Source organism: Pongo abelii, chromosome 22 (assembly GCF_028885655.2).
Source record: "Pongo abelii isolate AG06213 chromosome 22, NHGRI_mPonAbe1-v2.0_pri, whole genome shotgun sequence".
In the NCBI taxonomy this organism is placed as follows: domain Eukaryota; kingdom Metazoa; phylum Chordata; class Mammalia; order Primates; family Hominidae; genus Pongo; species Pongo abelii.
In genome coordinates, this window is record NC_072007.2 from 50,521,801 (window position 1) to 50,541,580 (window position 19,780).

Genomic DNA, 19,780 nt, shown 5'->3' on the forward strand with positions numbered 1-19,780 from the left:
GGCCTTTTTGGTCTCCTTGCCAGTCCTTTGAGGTGGATGCAGCAGTGCCCGCTTCACAGGTGAGATGAGCAAGCGAAGGTGCAGAGCTGGTGCAACACAGGCCCAGCAGCGAATCCCACACGAGCTGGGTCCCAAACCACTGAGCCTAGGCCTGCCACCAGCATCCAGCAATGCCCGATCCTCCATGAAGACAGGGGAGGTCCTGAGCTGCTCCACTAGGAGAGGCCTCCTGTGTGCTCTGGCACCAACAGCACGGGCAGCCTGCAGCCCCATAGCCAGTGCGCAGCCAGTGAGACAAAGGGCTGTCCCTGTCCCCACGGTGCTCATTGCATCTGTTTGAGCTCTCATCACTGTCACTAAGTTCCAGGCCAGTTTCTGTTGAAATGTGCCTGCCTCACCTAAGAAGCATTTGCTTCACTTCAAGACCTGTATACGTGAACTTGTAATCCCACTTCTTTAGAACAAAGGCAAGGTCAGCCTCTCCTCCCTGAGCCCTTGGGAAACCTGTTCGTCCTAGTCCCCAAAAGACGCTTGTTTAGCTCAGCACTGTCTTGGGCAAGCCCCCCAGGTCACTGCGCCTCATCCCTGAGCCCAGGCCCTGGCTCTGCAGCATTTCTTGGCTACGGTGAGACTTGCAGTCCAATCAACCCCTGGAAGGCCCTTTCTCAGACTTTGTGTAAGTGACACCTCACTTCTAGGTCCCCACGTGCAACTCAGAGGCCGATGACCTGAGTCATTCCATCTTTTCTTACGTGCATTTCCAACCCAGCAAGTCACAGATACTACTTTTCAAAACACAGTTTTTTGCTTTGATCCATATCTTCTCAATCTTCAAATTCTGTTCTCCTGAATTCCCGAAGAGTCACCCCTCGGCTTTCCTTTGCAGTCACCATTTCCTGCCTCTGTTCCTGGCTTGCTCTTGCTGAAACGTTTCCTCACTCCTGACCTGTGGTTCCCAGCTGCCTTGAGCTTGATTTTTTACTACAGCTTTAGTGCCAAAGATGTTAAATGGGTCACAACTGGGTAATCTGAAATAACGTGCGGTGTCCAGGAAGTGAAAAATAAAGCCGCTTTTGTGGCCTAGAAGGATTTTATTAACCCTTCCCGTGCTGGTGGTGCTCGAATTCCTCATATCTTTTATGAGACACAGTAACAATTCTGACTAGAGGCCACAGTGGTGGTATTCCACCCTCGCCCAATGCATCATGAAGTTCAAAATGGCCCCGGCATTGTTCCTTGAAGGCAATGAATGGGCACACCTGCAGTGGCCCTGGCAGCAGGGTCAGTTTTATTTATGGGCTCTGGGCTGAGTGGTCCTGGGTGCAGCAGCCAGTGTCGCCGATGGTCCCTGAGCATTTCCAGGAGATTGCTCCAGAGTGAATTTTCCTTTTTCTGCACCAACCACCACTGCAAAGTTTATCCGACCGACACCAAGCACAGCTCGAGCTCAATGCTCTGGGTGCAGGACATGGGCTCAGGCTCTACAAAAGTCACCCAACTGGGGAAATGGGAAGTGAAGGGAGCAGGTGAGATAGAAAAGGTCATGGTGGGGGCCTGTCTCCATCAGCCACTGCCCACATGCCAACAGGCAGCTGCAATATCAAGGAGTCCAGCAGGAAGCAAGACTGAAGTCTGGGCTGGCTAAAAAAGAAAGAAGCAGAGCTGAGCCTCAACACAAAACTCCACTCCCACAGCAGAAAGCCAGGATGTGCTTCCAGCAAGGAGACTGGGGGAAATGGTGCCCTCTGAGCTCCTGTGAGCTGAGCTGTGCGCTTACAGGTAAAACACATTAATAAGGAGAAAAATAAAGGAACTTTCTGAGGTGGAAATGAAGCTGGAGGAAGTAAAGAACTTACCTGATTTATTTTTGCATTCAATATCGTAGCCTGTGATGGGGCTGTTTCCATCAAACCCCATGGTCCACCTGAGCGTGATTGTGCGTGCTTTGACATCTTTGATCTCAATTTCGGGAGGGTCTGGGGGCTCTGCGCCATCAACAGAAAGACTCCGAGTTAGTTCAAACAGAGCTCTGACATGAAACGCTAGTGGAAATGCTGAGCATGACTCATGACTCACAAACGATTTGTCTGCATTAGACAAGAACAGAAGCTTTTTATTTGGAAGCATTTTCTTTTTCCTAATCACATTTTAGGGAAGAGAAATTCCACTTTCCCAAGACTTCCAATTTTCATAGCCCTTAAGAACTGGACCAAGCCTGGAGGATATAAAATGTCACTATTCTAGTTTGGATCTCTAACTCAAAACATATTGTGGCTCCAAATGTTAAACTTCCCTTTCATTCTGGTCATCTAGTACATGGATTCCTAAAATTGAGCAAAGAAATTCCACCGCTGTACTTGTGTGCATGCGGCTTGACTGTCATGGGCTCGTCATCTTGACTGGTTCCTCTAAGGGCTTCGTTCCCTGTTTGGGGGCTTTACTTTGACATAATCACAGGCACTGCAAAATTCTGCTTTGGCACTGACATTTTACATATTCAAAATTTCCTGGGAATTAGGAAGTGTTACATGGCAAGTTGAGGCCACACAGATGCCCGAGGCTGAGCATACAGCTCCCATCCTGAAATGACTGTGTTTATTCTCTTATGCTATCGTCTTCCTACCTTGCACTGTGAGCTGAATTATTCCACGGTCCTCCCCATAAGAATTAATAGCATGGCAGGAAAAGAAACCAGAATCTTCTCTCACAGTTGGCAAAATCTATGTGTAAAGCAGAAAGAAATTCATCTTCTTCAGTAGGCAAAATGACTTCGGGCCGTAAAGCTCTCTCTCTCCACTCTTTCAGTTCTCCTGCCATGCCCAGCACACACATAGGTACACTCACACGCACACACACTCACAAAACCCCTACTCCTCCAGACTCACATACTAAATCACACACATGCACGTATCCCTCTGAGGACAAATTATTTCAGTGTAATTGAAAGTAGGCGGATGAATAGGATTCATGTACATTATCCATGTCAGGTGCAGCTCATTAAATTGGATGTGTAATTTATATAGGATGTCGTGGTCAGCTTGATATATATCCCACATATACATTTTTTTTCATGGTATCCAAAGCAACCATGCCTAAAGAGACAGATTAAATACTGCAGCCAGGGGTGGGGGCCAGCAAGACTTGCATCAGATTCCTTTTCTAGGAGGATTCCAGGAATGGACCCTTGTCTGAGAGCCAATATAAGCATTTCAAACACAGGGCTTCCCCACCTCCCCACCCTGTGTGTGCTACAGTATCATCCTCCAACCGCATGATAACAGCACAAACCAGTTCACTACTCACAGTCCTTTTCTCTAGCTTTTGTGATCCTCTTTTAACAACAGATTTTTTTTTATTGTGGATTTTTCCAAAGAAGCAAGATAGTTTTTATGATAATATTTTTGTCCCAAAGCCCATCTCATTTTTCTTTTTGCAGGAAGTTAAAACATGCACACAGCATAGGCTGTCATTCCTCAAGGATTAACTGTCATTTAAAAACCTTATTTCTCACTTTTTTTTTTTAACTACAGTTGGGTTCCCTGCTGTGTTCATAATAACCCTATTCTTAATAACACTTAGGCTGAAGTACTGTTTTTGAAGGCTACTTCACTAATCTCGCTGTGTGAAAGGGGAGAGAAATAGTGCTTCGTAAATAAATTCCAAAAGATTATCTGCTACTTATCTGTGAAAGGAAAGACTTATTCTTCCAATAAAGTTCGTTCCATTGTGTTGTATTTGCCATGCTTTTACCTGCAGAGTAGAAATCACCTCTTCTCCTGCCTCCTTGGTGGACACAAGATAACGGGCCATCTCAGGGTTAATGATTCGGTCCTCCTTCTCCCAGCGGACTATAATGGGCTTCTCACCATGCGCCGTGCAGCTCATCTCCTTTTTCTGCCCCTGCGTGGCCAGGGTAGTATTTGGATAGGATGTTATCATTGCAGGAACTGAAAAACCAAAAGGGACGCAACTTGTTCAGCAAAGCAGGGTTCTTGATTTTCCCTGGCAAAACACTCAGGTAAATCATGCTTCAAGAGATATTTCTTCGAAATGAAATTTATTCAAGAAACTGCTGAGTTGGACTCTCCAGCAAAATAAAAGAAAGGCAGCAGAAAAATGAAACTCGAGTAAGTGAGCCCTCGGCAGAAACTGCCATGCCATTTCATATCCACGGCACGTTGCTCTTCCAACCCTGTTGAGGGCTATGGCCTATGTCCCTTAGCACACCCAGAATGATTGATATGGTTTGGCTGTGTCCCCACCCAAATCTCATCTTGAATTGTATGCCCATAATTCATTCTCATGTTTCATGGGAGGAACCTGGTGGGGGGTAATTGAATCACAGAGGTGGATCTTTCCCATACTGTTCTCATGATAGTGAGTAAGTCTTACGAGATCTGATGGTTTTAAAAACGGGATTTTCTCTGCACAAGTGCTTTCTCTTTGCCTGCTGCCATCCATGTAAGATGTGACTTGCTCCTCCTTGCCTTCCATCATGGTCGTGAGGCCTCCTCAGCCACATGGAACTGTAAGCCCATTAAACCTCTTTCTTTTGTAAATAGCCCAGTCTCGGGCATGTCTGTATCAGCAGCATGAAAACGGACTAATACAATGATGTTACTGGTTTCTAACTATCATTTTAAACAATGGGGATAAAACTTCCACTTTTAGTCAACTTTAGGTGAATCCCTTATTGCTGCTAACCAGTCCTTGTAACCACTCTTCACAATGCCCATCTCCCACAGTTGTTACAAACCTTGCAAACCTTTATCAGTCACTGGAGACCTCAAACCTGTCCTTCTTCCATAACTTATAGCAGAGAATCTCATCTCCAATTTACTGAGAAAAGGGAACCCTTTATTTGTGAAGCTTCTCAAGTTTCCTTTTCCCACATCAAAATTAAAAGAAGTCTAATACATAGACTTCTTTTCTTGGCAATAGATGACACCAGATCCCACCCCAATTCCACAAGCCACCTATAAATTGTAGATTGCATATAACAAACACTTTTTAAAATGCATACTAAGCTTATCAGAAAGTGAGAGAAAAACCAGAGACCAAACACAAAAGCTGATAGTGAAAAGCCAGAGGTAATATAATGGTGGTGCTTTGACTACCTGAGAGGCATGACATTAAATGTGAGACCTCCAAAGCCAGGCTCCTCAAAGGGTTCTATCTTGACAGAAAGTATATAACCAAAATAATAATAATAATAATAAATAAAAATCCACAAAGGCAAAGAGAGAAGAAAGCTGCCTCAGCTTGTGTTATATATGTAGAAAAACAATCTCTCCCCTGAGAATTTATAAAACTGGACTGACTCTACGTAGGTCTGTAGTCAAATTCATGCTAAAGCATTAACATGAAGGTGACCGTAATTTGATAATGGCCTGAGGAGCCTAGCAAAAGCTAACATACTCTAGAAGAATGTGTCCTCTGTCCAGGCCCCCTGAAATGCACCCAGATAAAGCCCTGCTGGCCATGAGCTCACAAACTAAAACTAAAGAACACATGAGAAAACTAACACCATGATTGAGAACCGGCCTCCCAGGACTTCAGATGATAGAGTTGTCAGATACAGACTGCAAAATAACTATGCAAGAATGTTTAAAGATATTTTTAAAATATGATAAAGGAACAAGATGTTAATGAAAAGGACTAGAAAGGTTTGAAAATTCATCAAAACATAACTATCTTTTTATTTGCTTTTTAATCTCATTTCCCCAATCACAGGAAGAAGCTCCCTTCCCCCATTTCTGAGGTCAAGCTCAGACTATGTACTTGATTGCTTGCCTCATAAGACTTCCAAGGTACTTGACCATAGAAACACTGTGGCTTCTTCTAAGACTGGCACATACTGGGCCATGTCTTTTCCCATGGCTTACCAGAGAGGTTTGAGACATATAATGAAACGTCAAAAATACTACCAGTTCCGTAGCCTGAACACCCACAGAAGAACCTACATTTGGGAGTTTCTCTAGAGTCAGCAGCCATGTGGCAGAGATGCACCCCACAGCACTGACCGTGTAATAAGATGGAAAGTAGGCAAATTGGTGACTCAAGAAAGAGGCACCAAGAGTCCTGCATATCAAAGAGAGTTGCTCACAACTGTTGTGAAATTCCTCTTCTGGCATTTCTGAGATGCAGCAAAACTGGCTGTACTGTCCCCGGCCTTTGGTTCTGATCACCCCCTTCCCCTAGCCTATAAAAGAAAAATGTTTATTTTTATTAACAGCTTTATTGTGGTATAATATTCATACCATAAAATTCACCTGTTTTAAGTGTGCAATTCAGTTGTACACTTAATATTGCATTAGCTTCCTAGAGTGCCTGTAACAAATTACTAGAATCTATGTGGCTTATAATAACAGAAATTTCTTCTCTCATAGTTCTGGAGCCTGGAATTCCAAAATCAAATTGACAGCAGAGCCATGCTCCCTCTAAAAGCTCTAGAGGAGGACCCTTCCTTGCCTCTTCCAGCTTCTGGTGGCCCCAGGCATTCCTTGGCTTCTGGCAGCAAAACTTCAGCTTCTGCCTTATCTTCACATAATTTACATTCTTCTTTGACTGTTTCTGTGTCTTTTCACATGGACTTCTTATGAGGATACCAGTCACTGGATTTAGGACCTACCCTAACGCAGTACGATCTCTTCTTAATGAATTATATTTGCAAAGACTCTATTTCCATATAAGGTCATATCCAAGGTTCTAAGGGGACATTAATTTTTGGGGATACTATTCAACCCATTACAAATATATTTATATTATCCAGTACTTATACATATATACCATTATAACCTGAATACAAATATATACAGTTGCATAATCATCACTGAATCAAATCTTAGAGCATTTACATTACCCCAAAAGATTTATCCTGCCCATTTGCAGTCATTTCTCTTTTCCCCCTCAAGTTCTAAGCAATCACTAATTTACCTTCTCTCCCTGATATGGTTTGGCTGTGTCCCCACCCAATTCTCATCTTGAATTGTAGTTTCCACAATCCCCATGTGTCATGGGAGGGGCCTGGTGGGAGATAATTGAATCATAGGGGTGGTTACCTCCATGCTGTTCTCGTGATAGTGAGTGAGGCCTCACAAGAACTAATGGTTTTATGAGGGGCTTTCCGCCCTTTACTCTGCACTTCTCCTTCCTGCCGCCATGTGAATAAGCACATGTTTGCTTCCCCTTTCACCATGATTGTAAGTTTCCTGAGGCTTCTCTAGTCATGTAGGACTGTGAGTCAGTTAAGCCTCCTTCCTTTATAAATTACCCAGTCTCAGGTATGTCTTTAAAAAAACAGACTAACACAGTCCCTCTATTGCCTTTTTTGACCATTTTTAAATAAATGGAATCATATAGCATGTATTCTTTAGTATCTAGCTTTCTGGATTTTTTTCACTAAGCATAATGTTGTCAAGGTTCATCCATGTCACAGCATAGTACTTTGTTCCTTTTTATTGCTAAATGATATTGCAGTGCACGGATATACTGCATTTTTTAAATCCACTCACCCACTGATGCACACTGGGGTTGTTTCTTTGGGGCTATTATGAGTAATTATACTAGAAATATTATAATTATACTATAAATATTTTTCCTTTTTTTCTTTTATTGTTATTATTATTATTATTATTATTATACTTTAGTTTTTATGGTACATGTGCCCAATGTGCAGGTAAGTTACATATGTATACATGTGCCATGCTGGTGCGCTGCACCCACCAACTCGTCATCTAGCATTAGGTATATCTCCCAATGCTATCCCTCCCCCCTCCCCCCAACCCACAACAGTCCCCGAAGTGTGATGTTCCCCTTCCTGTGTCCATGTGTTCTCATTGTTCAATTCCCACCTATGAGTGAGAATATGCGGTGTTTGGTTTTTTGTTCTTGCGATAGTTTACTGAGAATGATGATTTCCAATTTCATCCATGTCCCTACAAAGGACATGAACTCATCATTTTTTATGGCTGCATAGTATTCCATGGTGTATATGTGCCACATTTTCTTAATCCAGTCTATCATTGTTGGACATTTGGGTTGGTTCCAAGTCTTTGCTATTGTGAATAATGCGGCAATAAACATACGTGTGCATGTGTCTTTATAGCAGCATGATTTATAGTCCTTTGGGTATATACCCAGTAATGGGATGGCTGGGTCGAATGGAATTTCTAGTTCCAGATCCCTGAGGAATCGCCACACTGACTTCCACAAGGGTTGAACTAGTTTACAGTCCCACCAACAGTGTAAAAGTGTTCCTATTTCTCCACATCCTCTCCAGCACCTGTTGTTTCCTGACTTTTTAATGATCGCCATTCTAACTGGTGTGAGATGGTATCTCATTGTGGTTTTGATTTGCATTTCTCTGATGGCCAGTGATGGTGAGCATTTTTTCATGTGTTTTTTGGCTGCATAAATGTCTTCTTTTGAGAAGTGTCTGTTCATGTCCTTCGCCCACTTTTTGATGGGGTTGTTTGTTTTTTTCTTGTAAATTTGTTGGAGTTCATTGTAGATTCTGGATATTAGCCCTTTGTCAGATGAGTAGGTTGCGAAAATTTTCTCCCATTTTGTAGGTTGCCTGTTCACTCTGATGGTAGTTTCTTTTGCTGTGCAGAAGCTCTTTAGTTTAATTAGATCCCATTTGTCAATTTTGGCTTTTGTTGCCATTGCTTTTGGTGTTTTAGACATGAAGTCCTTGCCCATGCCTATGTCCTGAATGGTATTGCCTAGGTTTTCTTCTAGGGTTTTTATGGTTTTAGGTCTAACATTTAAGTCTTTAATCCATCTTGAATTGATTTTTGTATAAGATGTAAGGAAGGGATCCAGTTTCAGCTTTCTACATATGGCTAGCCAGTTTTCCCAGCACCATTTATTAAATAGGGAATCCTTTCCCCATTTCTTGTTTTTCTCAGGTTTGTCAAAGATCAGATGGTTGTAGATATGTGGCATTATTTCTGACGGCTCTGTTCTGTTCCATTGATCTATATCTCTGTTTTGGTACCAGTACCATGCTGTTTTGGTTACTGTAGCCTTGTAGTATAGTTTGAAGTCAGGTAGCGTGATGCCTCCAGCTTTGTTCTTTTGGCTTAGGATTGACTTGGCGATGCGGGCTCTTTTTTGGTTCCATATGAACTTTAAAGTAGTTTTTTCCAATTCTGTGAAGAAAGTCATTGGTAGCTTGATGGGGATGGCATTGAATCTGTAAATTACCTTGGGAAGGATGGCCATTTTCATGATATTGATTCTTCCTACCCATGAGCATGGAATGTTCTTCCATTTGTTTGTATCCTCTTTTATTTCCTTGAGCAGTGGTTTGTAGTTCTCCTTGAAGAGGTCTTTCACATCCCTTGTAAGTTGGATTCCTAGGTATTTTATTCTCTTTGAAGCAATTGTGAATGGGAGTTCACTCATGATTTGGCTCTCTGTTTGTCTGTTATTGATGTATAAGAATGCTTGTGATTTTTGCACATTGATTTTGTATCCTGAGACTTTGCTGAAGTTGCTTATCAGCTTAAGGAGATTTTGGGCTGAGACAATGGGGTTTTCTAGATATACTATCATGTCATCTGCAAACAGGGACAATTTGACTTCCTCTTTTCCTAATTGAATACCCTTGATTTCCTTCTCCTGCCTAATTGCCCTGGCCAGAACTTCCAACACTATGTTGAATAGAAGTGGCGAGAGAGGGCATCCCTGTCTTGTGCCAGTTTTCAAAGGGAATGCTTCCAGTTTTTGCCCATTCAGTATGATATTGGCTGTGGGTTTGTCATAAATAGCTCTTATTATTTTGAGATACGTCCCATAAATTCCTAATTTATTGAGAGTTTTTAGCATGAAGGGTTGTTGAATTTTGTCAAAGGCCTTTTCTGCATCTATTGAGATAATCATGTGGTTTTTGTCTTTGGTTCTGTTTATATGCTGGATTACATTTATTGATTTGCATATATTGAACCAGCCTTGCATCCCAGGGATGAAGCCCACTTGATCATGGTGGATAAGCTTTTTGATGTGCTGCTGGATTCTGTTTGCCAGTATTTTGTTGAGGATTTTTGCATCAATGTTCATCAAGGATATTGGTCTAAAATTCTCTTTTTTTGTTGTGTCTCTGCCAGGCTTTGGTATCAGGATGATGCTGGCCTCATAAAATGAGTTAGGGAGGATTCCCTCTTTTTCTATTGATTGGAATAGTTTCAGAAGGAATGGTACCAGCTCCTCCTTGTACCTCTGGTAGAATTCGGCTGTGAACCCATCTGGTCCTGGACTTTTTTTGGTTGGTAAGCTATTGATTATTGCCACAATTTCAGCTCCTGTTGTTGGTCTATTCAGAGATTCAACTTCTTCCTGGTTTAGTCTTGGGAGGGTGTATCTGTTGAGGAATTTATCCATTTCTTCTAGATTTTCTAGTTTATTTGCATAGAGGTGTTTGTAATATTCTCTGATGGTAGTTTGTATTTCTGTGGGATCGGTGGTGATATCCCCTTTATCATTTTTTATTGCATCTATTTGATTCTTCTCTCTTTTTTTCTTTATTAATCTTGCTAGCGGTCTATCAATTTTGTTGATCCTTTCAAAAAACCAGCTCCTGGATTCATTTATTTTTTGAAGGGTTTTTTGTGTCTCTATTTCCTTCAGTTCTGCTCTGATTTTAGTTATTTCTTGCCTTCTGCTAGCTTTTGAATGTGTTTGCTCTTGCTTTTCTAGTTCTTTTAATTGTGATGTTAGGGTGTCAATTTTGGATCTTTCCTGCTTTCTCTTGTGGGCATTTAGTGCTATAAATTTCCCTCTACACACTGCTTTGAATGCATCCCAGAGATTCTGGTATGTTGTGTCTTGGTTCTCGTTGGTTTCAAAGAACATCTTTATTTCTGCCTTCATTTCGTTATGTACCCAGTAGTCATTCAGGAGCAGGTTGTTCAGTTTCCACGTAGTTGAGCGGTTTTGAGTGAGATTCTTAATCCTGAGTTCTAGCTTGATTGCACTGTGATCTGAGAGACAGTTTGTTACAATTTCTGTTCTTTTACATTTATTGAGGAGAGCTTTACTTCCAAGGATATGGTCAATTTTGGAATAGGTGTAGTGTGGTGCTGAAAAAAATGTATATTCTGTTGATTTGGGGTGGAGAGTTCTGTAGATGTCTATTAGGTCTGCTTGGTGCAGAGCTGAGTTCAATTCCTGGGTATCCTTGTTGACTTTCTGTCTCGTTGATCTGTCTAATGTTGACAGTGGGGTGTTAAAGTCTCCCATTATTAATGTGTGGGAGTCTAAGTCTCTTTGTAGGTCACTCAGGACTTGCTTTATGAATCTGGGTGCTCCTGTATTGGGTGCATATATATTTAGGATAGTTAGCTCTTCTTGTTGAATTAATCCCTTTACCATTATGTAATGGCCTTCTTTGTCTCTTTTGATCTTTGTTGGTTTAAAGTCTGTTTTATCAGAGACTAGGATTGCAACCCCTGCCTTTTTTTGTTTTCCATTTGCTTGGTAGATCTTCCTCCATCCTTTTATTTTGAGCCTATGTGTGTCTCTGCACGTGAGATGGGTTTCCTGAATACAGCACACTGATGGGTCTTGAGTCTTTATCCAATTTGCCAGTCTGTGTCTTTTAATTGGAGCATTTAGTCCATTTACATTTAAAGTTAATATTGTTATGTGTGAATTTGATCCTGTCATTATGATGTTAGCTGGATATTTTGCTCGTTAGTTGATGCAGTCTCTTCCTAGTCTCAATGGTCTTTACATTTCGGTATGATTTTGCAGTGGCTGGTACCGGTTGTGCCTTTCCATGTTTAGCGCTTCCTTCAAGAGCTCTTTTAGGGCAGGCCTGGTGGTGACAAAATCTCTCAGCATTTGCTTGTCTGTAAAGTATTTTATTTCTCCTTCACTTATGAAGCTTAGTTTGGCAGGATATGAAATTCTGGGTTGAAAATTCTTTTCTTTAAGAATGTTGAATATTGGCCCCCACTCTCTTCTGGCTTGTAGGGTTTCTGCCGAGAGATCCGCTGTTAGTCTGATGGGCTTCCCTTTGATGGTAACCCGTCCTTTCTCTCTGGCTGCCCTTAATATTTTTTCCTTCATTTCAACTTTGGTGAATCTGACAATTATGTGTCTTGGAGTTGCTCTTCTCGAAGAGTATCTTTGTGGCGTTCTCTGTATTTCCTGAATCTGAACGTTGGCCTGCCTTGCTAGATTGGGGAAGTTCTCCTGGATAATATCCTGCAGAGTGTTTTCCAACTTGTTTCCATTCTCCCCGTCACTTTCAGGTACACCAATCAGACGTAGATTTGGTCTTTTCACATAGTCCCACATTTCTTGGAGGCTTTGCTCGTTTCTTTTTATTCTTTTTTCTCTAAACTTCCCTTCTCGCTTCATTTCATTCATTTCATCTTCCAGGGCTGATACCCTTTCTTCCATTTGATCGCATCGGCTCCTGAGGCTTCTGCATTCTTCACGTAGTTCTCGAGCCTTGGTTTTCAGCTCCATCAGCTCCTTTAAGCACTTCTCTGTATTGGTTATTCTAGTTATACATTCTTCTAAATTTTTTTCAAAGTTTTCAACTTCTTTGCCTTTGGTTTGAATATCCTCCCGTAGCTCGGAGTAATTTGATCGTCTGAAGCCTTCTTCTCTCAGCTCGTCAAAGTCATTCTCCGTCCAGCTTTGTTCCGTTGCTGGTGAGGAACTGCGTTCCTTTGGAGGAGGAGAGGTACTCTGGTTTTTAGAGTTTCCAGTTTTTCTGCTCTGTTTTTTCCCCATCTTTGTGGTTTTATCTACTTTTGGTCTTTGATGATGGTGATGTACAGATGGGTTTTTGGTGTGGATGTCCTTTCTGTTAGTTTTCCTTCTAACAGACAGAACCCTCAGCTGCAGGTCTGTTGGAGTACCTGGCCGGCCGTGTGAGGTGTCAGTCTGCCCCTGCTGGGGGGTGCCTCCCAGCTAGGCTGCTCGGGGGTCAGGGGTCAGGGACCCACTTGAGGAGGCAGTCAGCCCGTTCTCAGATCTCCAGCTGCGTGCTGGGAGAACCACTGCTCTCCTCACAGCTGTCAGACAGGGACATTTAAGTCTGCAGAGGTTACTGCTGTCTTTTTGTTTGTCTGTGTCCTGCCCCCAGAGGTGGAGCCTACAGAGGCAGGCAGGCCTCCTTGAGCTGTGGTGGGCTCCACCCAGTTCAAGCTTCCAGGCTGCTTTGTTTACCTAAGCGAGCCTGGGCAATGGCGGGCGCCCCTCCCCCAGCCTCGCTGCCGACTTGCTGTTTGATCTCAGACTGCTGTGCTAGCAATCAGCGAGACTCCGTGGGCGTAGGACCCTCTGAGCCAGGTGCGGGCTATACTCTCCTGGGGCACCGTTTCCTAAGCCCGTCGGAAAAGCACAGTATTCGGGTGGGAGTGGCCCGATTTTCCAGGTGCCGTCTGTCACCCCTGGAAGGGGAACTCCCTGACCCCTTGCGCTTCCCGAGTGAGGCAATGCCTCGCCCCTGCTTCGGCTGGCGCACGGTGCGCTCACCCACTGACCTGCGCCCACTGTCTGGCACTCCCTAGTGAGATGAACACGGTACCTCAGATGGAAATGCAGAAATCACCCGTCTCTGCGTGGCTCGCGCTGGGAGCTGTAGACCGGAGCTGTTCCTATTCGGCCATCCTACTATAAATATTATAATTATAAATTATACTATAAATATTCCTGTATAAGCTGTTGTGTGAACAAATGTTTTCATTTTTTTCCAGGAGAGATTCCTAGAAGTGGAACTGCTGGGTTACATGGCAATTTCATGTTTAACATTTTGAGAAACTGCCACACTGACCAAGTGGCAGCACCATTTTGCACTCTCGTGGCAGGAGATTGGAGAGAGAAGAGGGAATGAGAGGAGGTGTTAAGATTCAGCATTTATGGTGAGGGAACAAGAACATTCCCTTTCAATCATTTGAGTTCAACAATTTGAGTTCAACCATTTGAATTCAATGGGGGAACTCAAAGAGCAGAGATTGGGTGCACCTACAAAAAGGTGAGCTGGCATGTTCCTCAACAGCTGGAGGCTTACTGGCTGTAGAAACCCCAGGCTCACCATGGATCTGCTGTCACAGAGGAATTAAAGGTGGTGGCACTTTCTATTTGGCCTCAAATCCACTAATCAAGATTTTTTTCTCATAAGGGAAAAGGGCTAACTCAAGATAATTAGAGATCTCAAAGCCAACAAAAGTAACCTAAATTACAAAACTGTGAATACATGTATTACAGGCCTATGAACAAGAAAACATTTACTCCTCATTCTTTCTCTCACAACTGGGGAATGTGAATCAGAAACTGTGACACCCACATATAATTTAGCTTTGAAAGGTGACCCCTATCCACCACTATCATCCCCCACCCCCCAATTCCTGATGAGTGTCCTGATTCCTGCAACACCCTCATCCTTAGAACAAAATATGGAAACGCTTGTTGCAAAACTGAAAATCAATCCATGTTTAATGCCTCCCAGTCTCTTGGGCATCTCAAGGCTATGGTCAGGATTTCCTACTGTGCAGTGTTTGTAAAAAGGAAATCTGTAAAATGGTAAGACATAAAAAAGACAATTTTCCTGTGAGAACATGATAAGTTACCATCAGCACCTCCCAAATCCAGGGTAGTTTAACACTCACTGACTAAATTCCAATGAGAGCAAGCCAGTTCTGAAGTAAGGGTTTCTGTCCTATTCTAGGAGCTCTAAGGCTGGTGTTGACCCAGAACATAATTCCCTAGTACTTTAAAACAACCAACTGGAAGAACTGTTCTCCAAAAACTGCAGCATTGCTTTGAGGACTTGTTTGTTTTCTTCTCTATTCCTTTTTAAAAAAAATAATCACAAGCTTTATTGCATTTAATGAAAGAAGTACCTTGGCCAAACCATAGACCTCTGGTTTGTTTATGATTTGCCCATCTTAATCTGCACAAAATACTCCTCGGGTTTATTTAGATTTCTACTTTCAAAGAGTGCCCTACTAAAATGGGTATTTTTGTTCTGGTTATTAAATTCAGCACTTAGAGAGAAATGCTCTGACTAGCCCATGTTCTCCTATCCAGCTCAAGTATTTTCAGCCCTTTAAAGAAATGGTGGAAAGGAAAAAATGAATCATTATCATGGCTTCTTTGCAATGCTAATGTTTGAAGGCATGACCTTTTCACTTGTCACAGTTATGGATGCCTAGAGATGACAACATGTCTGTACAGCAGCCCTTTTTGCGAGGATTTCTGAAGCATAACAAATGGATGGGGTAATTTAACAGGGATTGGTACCAAGGAGAGGCTGTGGGCAAACCCTGCTAGCAGGGCCAAGGGAGATCCAGACCCAAGAAGGCTTTGTCCAAAGATTGTGTGCTGTGTGCCTCTCCTGCAAAATTACCCATTGAGGAAGGTGCTGTTTTACATCATATCAATTTATAAATTTGCTTCATAAACTATAATATTATCTAACAGCGCCCTTAATGCTCAGCAAATATGTGTTCTTATGATATAAGGGAGCATCCCTCTGACCTACTTTTTTGCAGCATAAAGATGCAGTGGTGTAGTGGAGCTGCTGTCATTGGCCAGGGAGATCTGATTGTGCACATCACTGCCCAGCTTGGCAGTGCAGTCATGTCTCTTTTCCATTTAGCTTGAAATTGGCAATGGTGGTAGTATTTATACCACTGAAATTGGCAAGTGCTAGAAATCAGGGCTTTCTCCATCCTCTCCCCATCAATAGCTAATTGTTAAACATTTACCAGAACATACTTAGGAGAATATTTCACTATATTAATAATTTTAAAGGGTGTTCCCATCGTACAAGAGATACTGAGAAGATAGTGAGATTAAGCTAAGAACAATAATTAACTTTATCAATGAAAGTAAACCCTTATTATTTGTTAAATAATTAAAATATGAACAGTTTGTCAATGTATGTTTTGACAAGTAATTCAGTGATAAATTGATGCATATATTAAATCTTTAACCCTAGGATACAGAGAGAATGAAAAATTCTATCAGTAAATCACTGATATTAAAGATTGGTTCCAAACTTTACTCTCAAGTCTTTTAATGACTCTATCAATAATGTAAAATTAATCCTTATACATTTTTATGGTTTTTGTTCCTACCTGGTTCTGCTGAAAAGAAAACAGATTGAAAAGAAAACAACTGAAAAGAAAACAGGAGAAAGTACCAAACAGCCTGGATAATCCCGAATGAGACAAGATTCCTGTCACAAGTATCTGGCTCAATACTTTCATTTTATAGAGAAGAATGGGTGTCAAAAGCCCAAATACAGGAGTCCATCAGGATCTGACTTTGATCGGTCCTATTCGAAAACCATCATCGTCATGATCACCCCCAACATAGGAGATGGCCAACTGTCCCGGAGTGTCCAGGACTTCCAGTGTTTTAGCACAGGAAGTCTGTATCCTGGGAAGTTTCTCAGTCCCTCCAGGCATTCAGAGCAGATATGGCAGAGGAGGGTGTGGAGCCAAGAACGAGGCAGCATAAACCTGGCCCAATGCCCAAGATGGAAACCGAGGCAGGAATTACAGGGTTCCCGGGTGGGAGGTCAAAAGAGGGAGATGCTCTGGGACATAAACACATTTTAAAGCTATTTTTTCAAGCCCCTTTTAAAACAGTCCTCCCAAATTTTTATTGTGAAAAAATTTCAAACATACGGGAAGCCAATCAGCCATGTATCTACTGCCTGGATTCCACAGTTCACACTTTAATGCACAGTGTTGAATCAAAATGTGTTTTCTTTGTTATCAAAATTTACTGAGTACATTTTTTTTATTATTCTATTTTAAAACTACCTTAGGTAAACACATACATCAGCGTGGGTCTCAAAGCCACCTGCCTGGATTCTGTGGCTCTGGGTGGAGACGCACTGGCCTCCTGGTGTCCCAGGTAAAGGAACTGCCGCACCCTGGCCTGCAGAGGTGATGTGGGGTTAGGTGGCGCCTGGGGTACAGTGGTGCCCCTCACATATGTCTTACCAAAAGGAAAGGGAGGTGATGTGGGGTTAGGTGGCACCTGGGGTACAGTGGTGCCCCTCACATATGTCTTACCAAAAGGAAAGGTGAGGAAGGGGCCTGGGAGCAGAGAATCTGACTCTGACCTCCTGCTGCTGGGACTGGGCGGGACCCTCAGCCGTCCTGGGTTTTGGCTTTCTCACCTGAGTCATAGAGGAGCTGAATGGGATCAGGGGCTCTCAACCTGGCCTGTATCTCAGAATCACCTAGAAGCCTTTAAAATAGGCCAATGCTCAGGCCCCACCGAACATTGGCTCAGAGTCACTGGGGGTGGGGCTTATGCATGGATTTATTTAAGTTTCCCAGACGATCCTAAAATATACAACTCAATCAGATGATCCCCAAGGTCTTTTCCCCCTCTTAATTGCCATTTCCCCTCCTTCTCCTTTTTTCTTTATTTCTTTCCCTCTATCCTTCTATTCCTCCCTCCCTCCCAATTTTTTCTTCATTCCTCCCTTCCTTCCTTCTTCACTTTCCCCTCTTTCTTCTTTTGTTTCGTCCTCCCTCTATTTCTGTCTCCTGCTTTTTTCTGTTTTCTCTTTCACAGTGCCATAATAACAATAATAGCTAATTTTTATGAATGTTGACTGTGTGCTAAGAACTTTTCCATATACTGCATAAGTATTTCAGCCATACAACAACATGATGGAATAAAAACACTAGCCATGGAAATGACCCAAGACATATGAGTGCTATTTTAAGTTGATTTTAAATTATGCTGTAAATAGAAGTGAGAAATGTAGACAAAACATTTCCAGAAGATTCATTGGATTTGCATCTATATTAACAAATGTCTATGCAGACGGTCAAATAGAAACCAGACACCAAACACTGCCTTTAAATGGGCAAAAATAAAGATTAGAATATAAGAGAATTTTGGAATTAATTTCTACTTGACATCTTCTCCCCTTTCTCCTTAATTTCTTTCTTTTTTTTTTTTTTTTTTTTTTATGAGACGGAGTCTCGCTTTGTCACCCAGGCTGGAGTGCAGTGGCGCAATCTCAGCTCACTGCAAGCTCTGCCTCCTGGGTTCACACCATTCTCCTGCCTCAGCCTCCCGAGTAGCTGGGACTACGGGCGCCCACCACCATGCCCAGCTAATTTTTTGTATTTTTAGTAGAGACAGGTTTTCACCTTGTTAGCCAGGATGGTCTCGATCTCCTGACCTTGTGATTTGCCCACCTCGGCCTCCTGAAGTGCTGGGATTACAGGCGTGAGCCACCGCGCCCAGCCTCTCCTTAATTTCTAAGTAAGGAAACAGAGAACTGGGGGGGTTAAGACTGGAAATGACCAGACCTATTCCCCTTGCCTCTCTCCTATATCTAATGCAAAGTTCTATTTTATTTAGTAAGTTTATTAAAAAAATCAATATTACCATAAAAGTAATATAGTAAAATGATCTTCATTAATCCCTAAAGTGATGAATCTTTCCCATCCCCTCTCTTCCCTTCTCTTTCCTCCTTCCTTCCTCCAGAGTCTGGAAAGCTAAATGGTAGTAGCAGCACAGTTAGTTAATAACGCATCTGTCCTTCTGTCCTTTCATGTCTCAGATCATTTTCACATCATGGGCTTACAGCAACATACGTGTTCTCAGTGGAGAAGGCATTCTTAATTCCATTTACCTACAATTACACAGGATGGGGAAACTAAGTAATTAGCCTAAAGTCATACAACTAGTAAACGGAAGATCTAGAAGGAGAATCCAGGTCTTCTGATTCCAAGTGCAAAGCCTCTTTGCCTTACAGTGGCGGAGGAGGCCAAGGCTGGCCACAGGGTGCACAGTCTCTGACCACAGGGGTGTCTGTGGTCAGCCTGACTGTCTTCAAGCCTGAACACCCTTGGAAGCCCCTCAATCTGGGGCCTGAGTCCATTTATAGGAGACTCCCCATAAAGTCCTTGAAATTTCCATTTTCTCAGCTGCAAGGCAAGACCCAAACATCTCCCGCAAGCCTATTGCATATTTGTAGAATTATGCAGACGAGACTGGCTACATAATTTGCAGGACCCAGAGCAAAATGAAAATATGGAGGCTTTTGTTCAAAAAGCAGGAAAAAGGTGCCATTAAAGTTCTAAAATATAAAGCTTTTTCCTTCCTTCTGTGGTCTCCCTCTCTTCCTCTGTCATGACGGCCTTTATTTTTTATTTAATATCCCACTTCCTCTGGCATGGTGATACTGGCTGGTCAAGTGCTGACCCTCCCTAACTCCCAGTAACAGCCCTGTGACTTGGCATGCACACTCATGTGCTCCACCACATGCCTGGATCCCCACCATCATCATACCCAGGCCAGGGTGGGGACGTGTAGTCAGGCCTCTCTCAGTCGAATGGGTGACCCTCAGTGACCTGGAGACCCACCCTGCCCAGTCATCCTCTGTAAACTCTCTGGTACTGCCACCTAGAAGCAGGGGGAGTGCCGCACCCAGAAATGTTACAGGAGGCTGTCTCTGACCTTCTCCACATACTTACCCAGATCCCCATGGACTGGATGACCATAGCCATTGCTGGGCAGTTGCAGGAAAGGGGAGCCTGGGGCTCTAGGGGGCAGGAGAGTGGACAGCTGAAAATCTATTCTGGAGAGGCAGTGGGAGGTGGGATGACATGGGAGCTGTGGCTCCACATACCCTGTTCATGCTCCATTGTCACACTGGACTTCACTTGCAAAATACAATTTCAAAGACAAAATTGTTAAGAATTCAAGATGGCGGCTGCAGATAATCTTTGGCTTGTGGGACTGGACTACACTTGTACCCATGATGCTGTCCCTG

General features: G+C 42.8%; 1 protein-coding gene across 2 annotated transcripts in view; it reads right to left on the minus strand.

Annotated features, from left to right (window-relative positions):
- Nucleotides 1-19,780, minus strand: part of DSCAM (DS cell adhesion molecule) — an 826,557-nt gene that overhangs the window by 158,725 nt on the left and 648,052 nt on the right. For both annotated transcript variants that reach the window (XM_024239402.3, XM_054542559.2), the window contains exons 12-14: nt 3,751-3,947; nt 2,624-2,720; nt 1,857-1,985 (exon numbers count right to left, since the gene is read on the minus strand). In XM_024239402.3, coding sequence (XP_024095170.1) covers nt 1,857-1,985; nt 2,624-2,720; nt 3,751-3,947 — 423 coding nt within the window. The remainder of the gene's footprint in view (nt 1-1,856; nt 1,986-2,623; nt 2,721-3,750; nt 3,948-19,780) is intronic.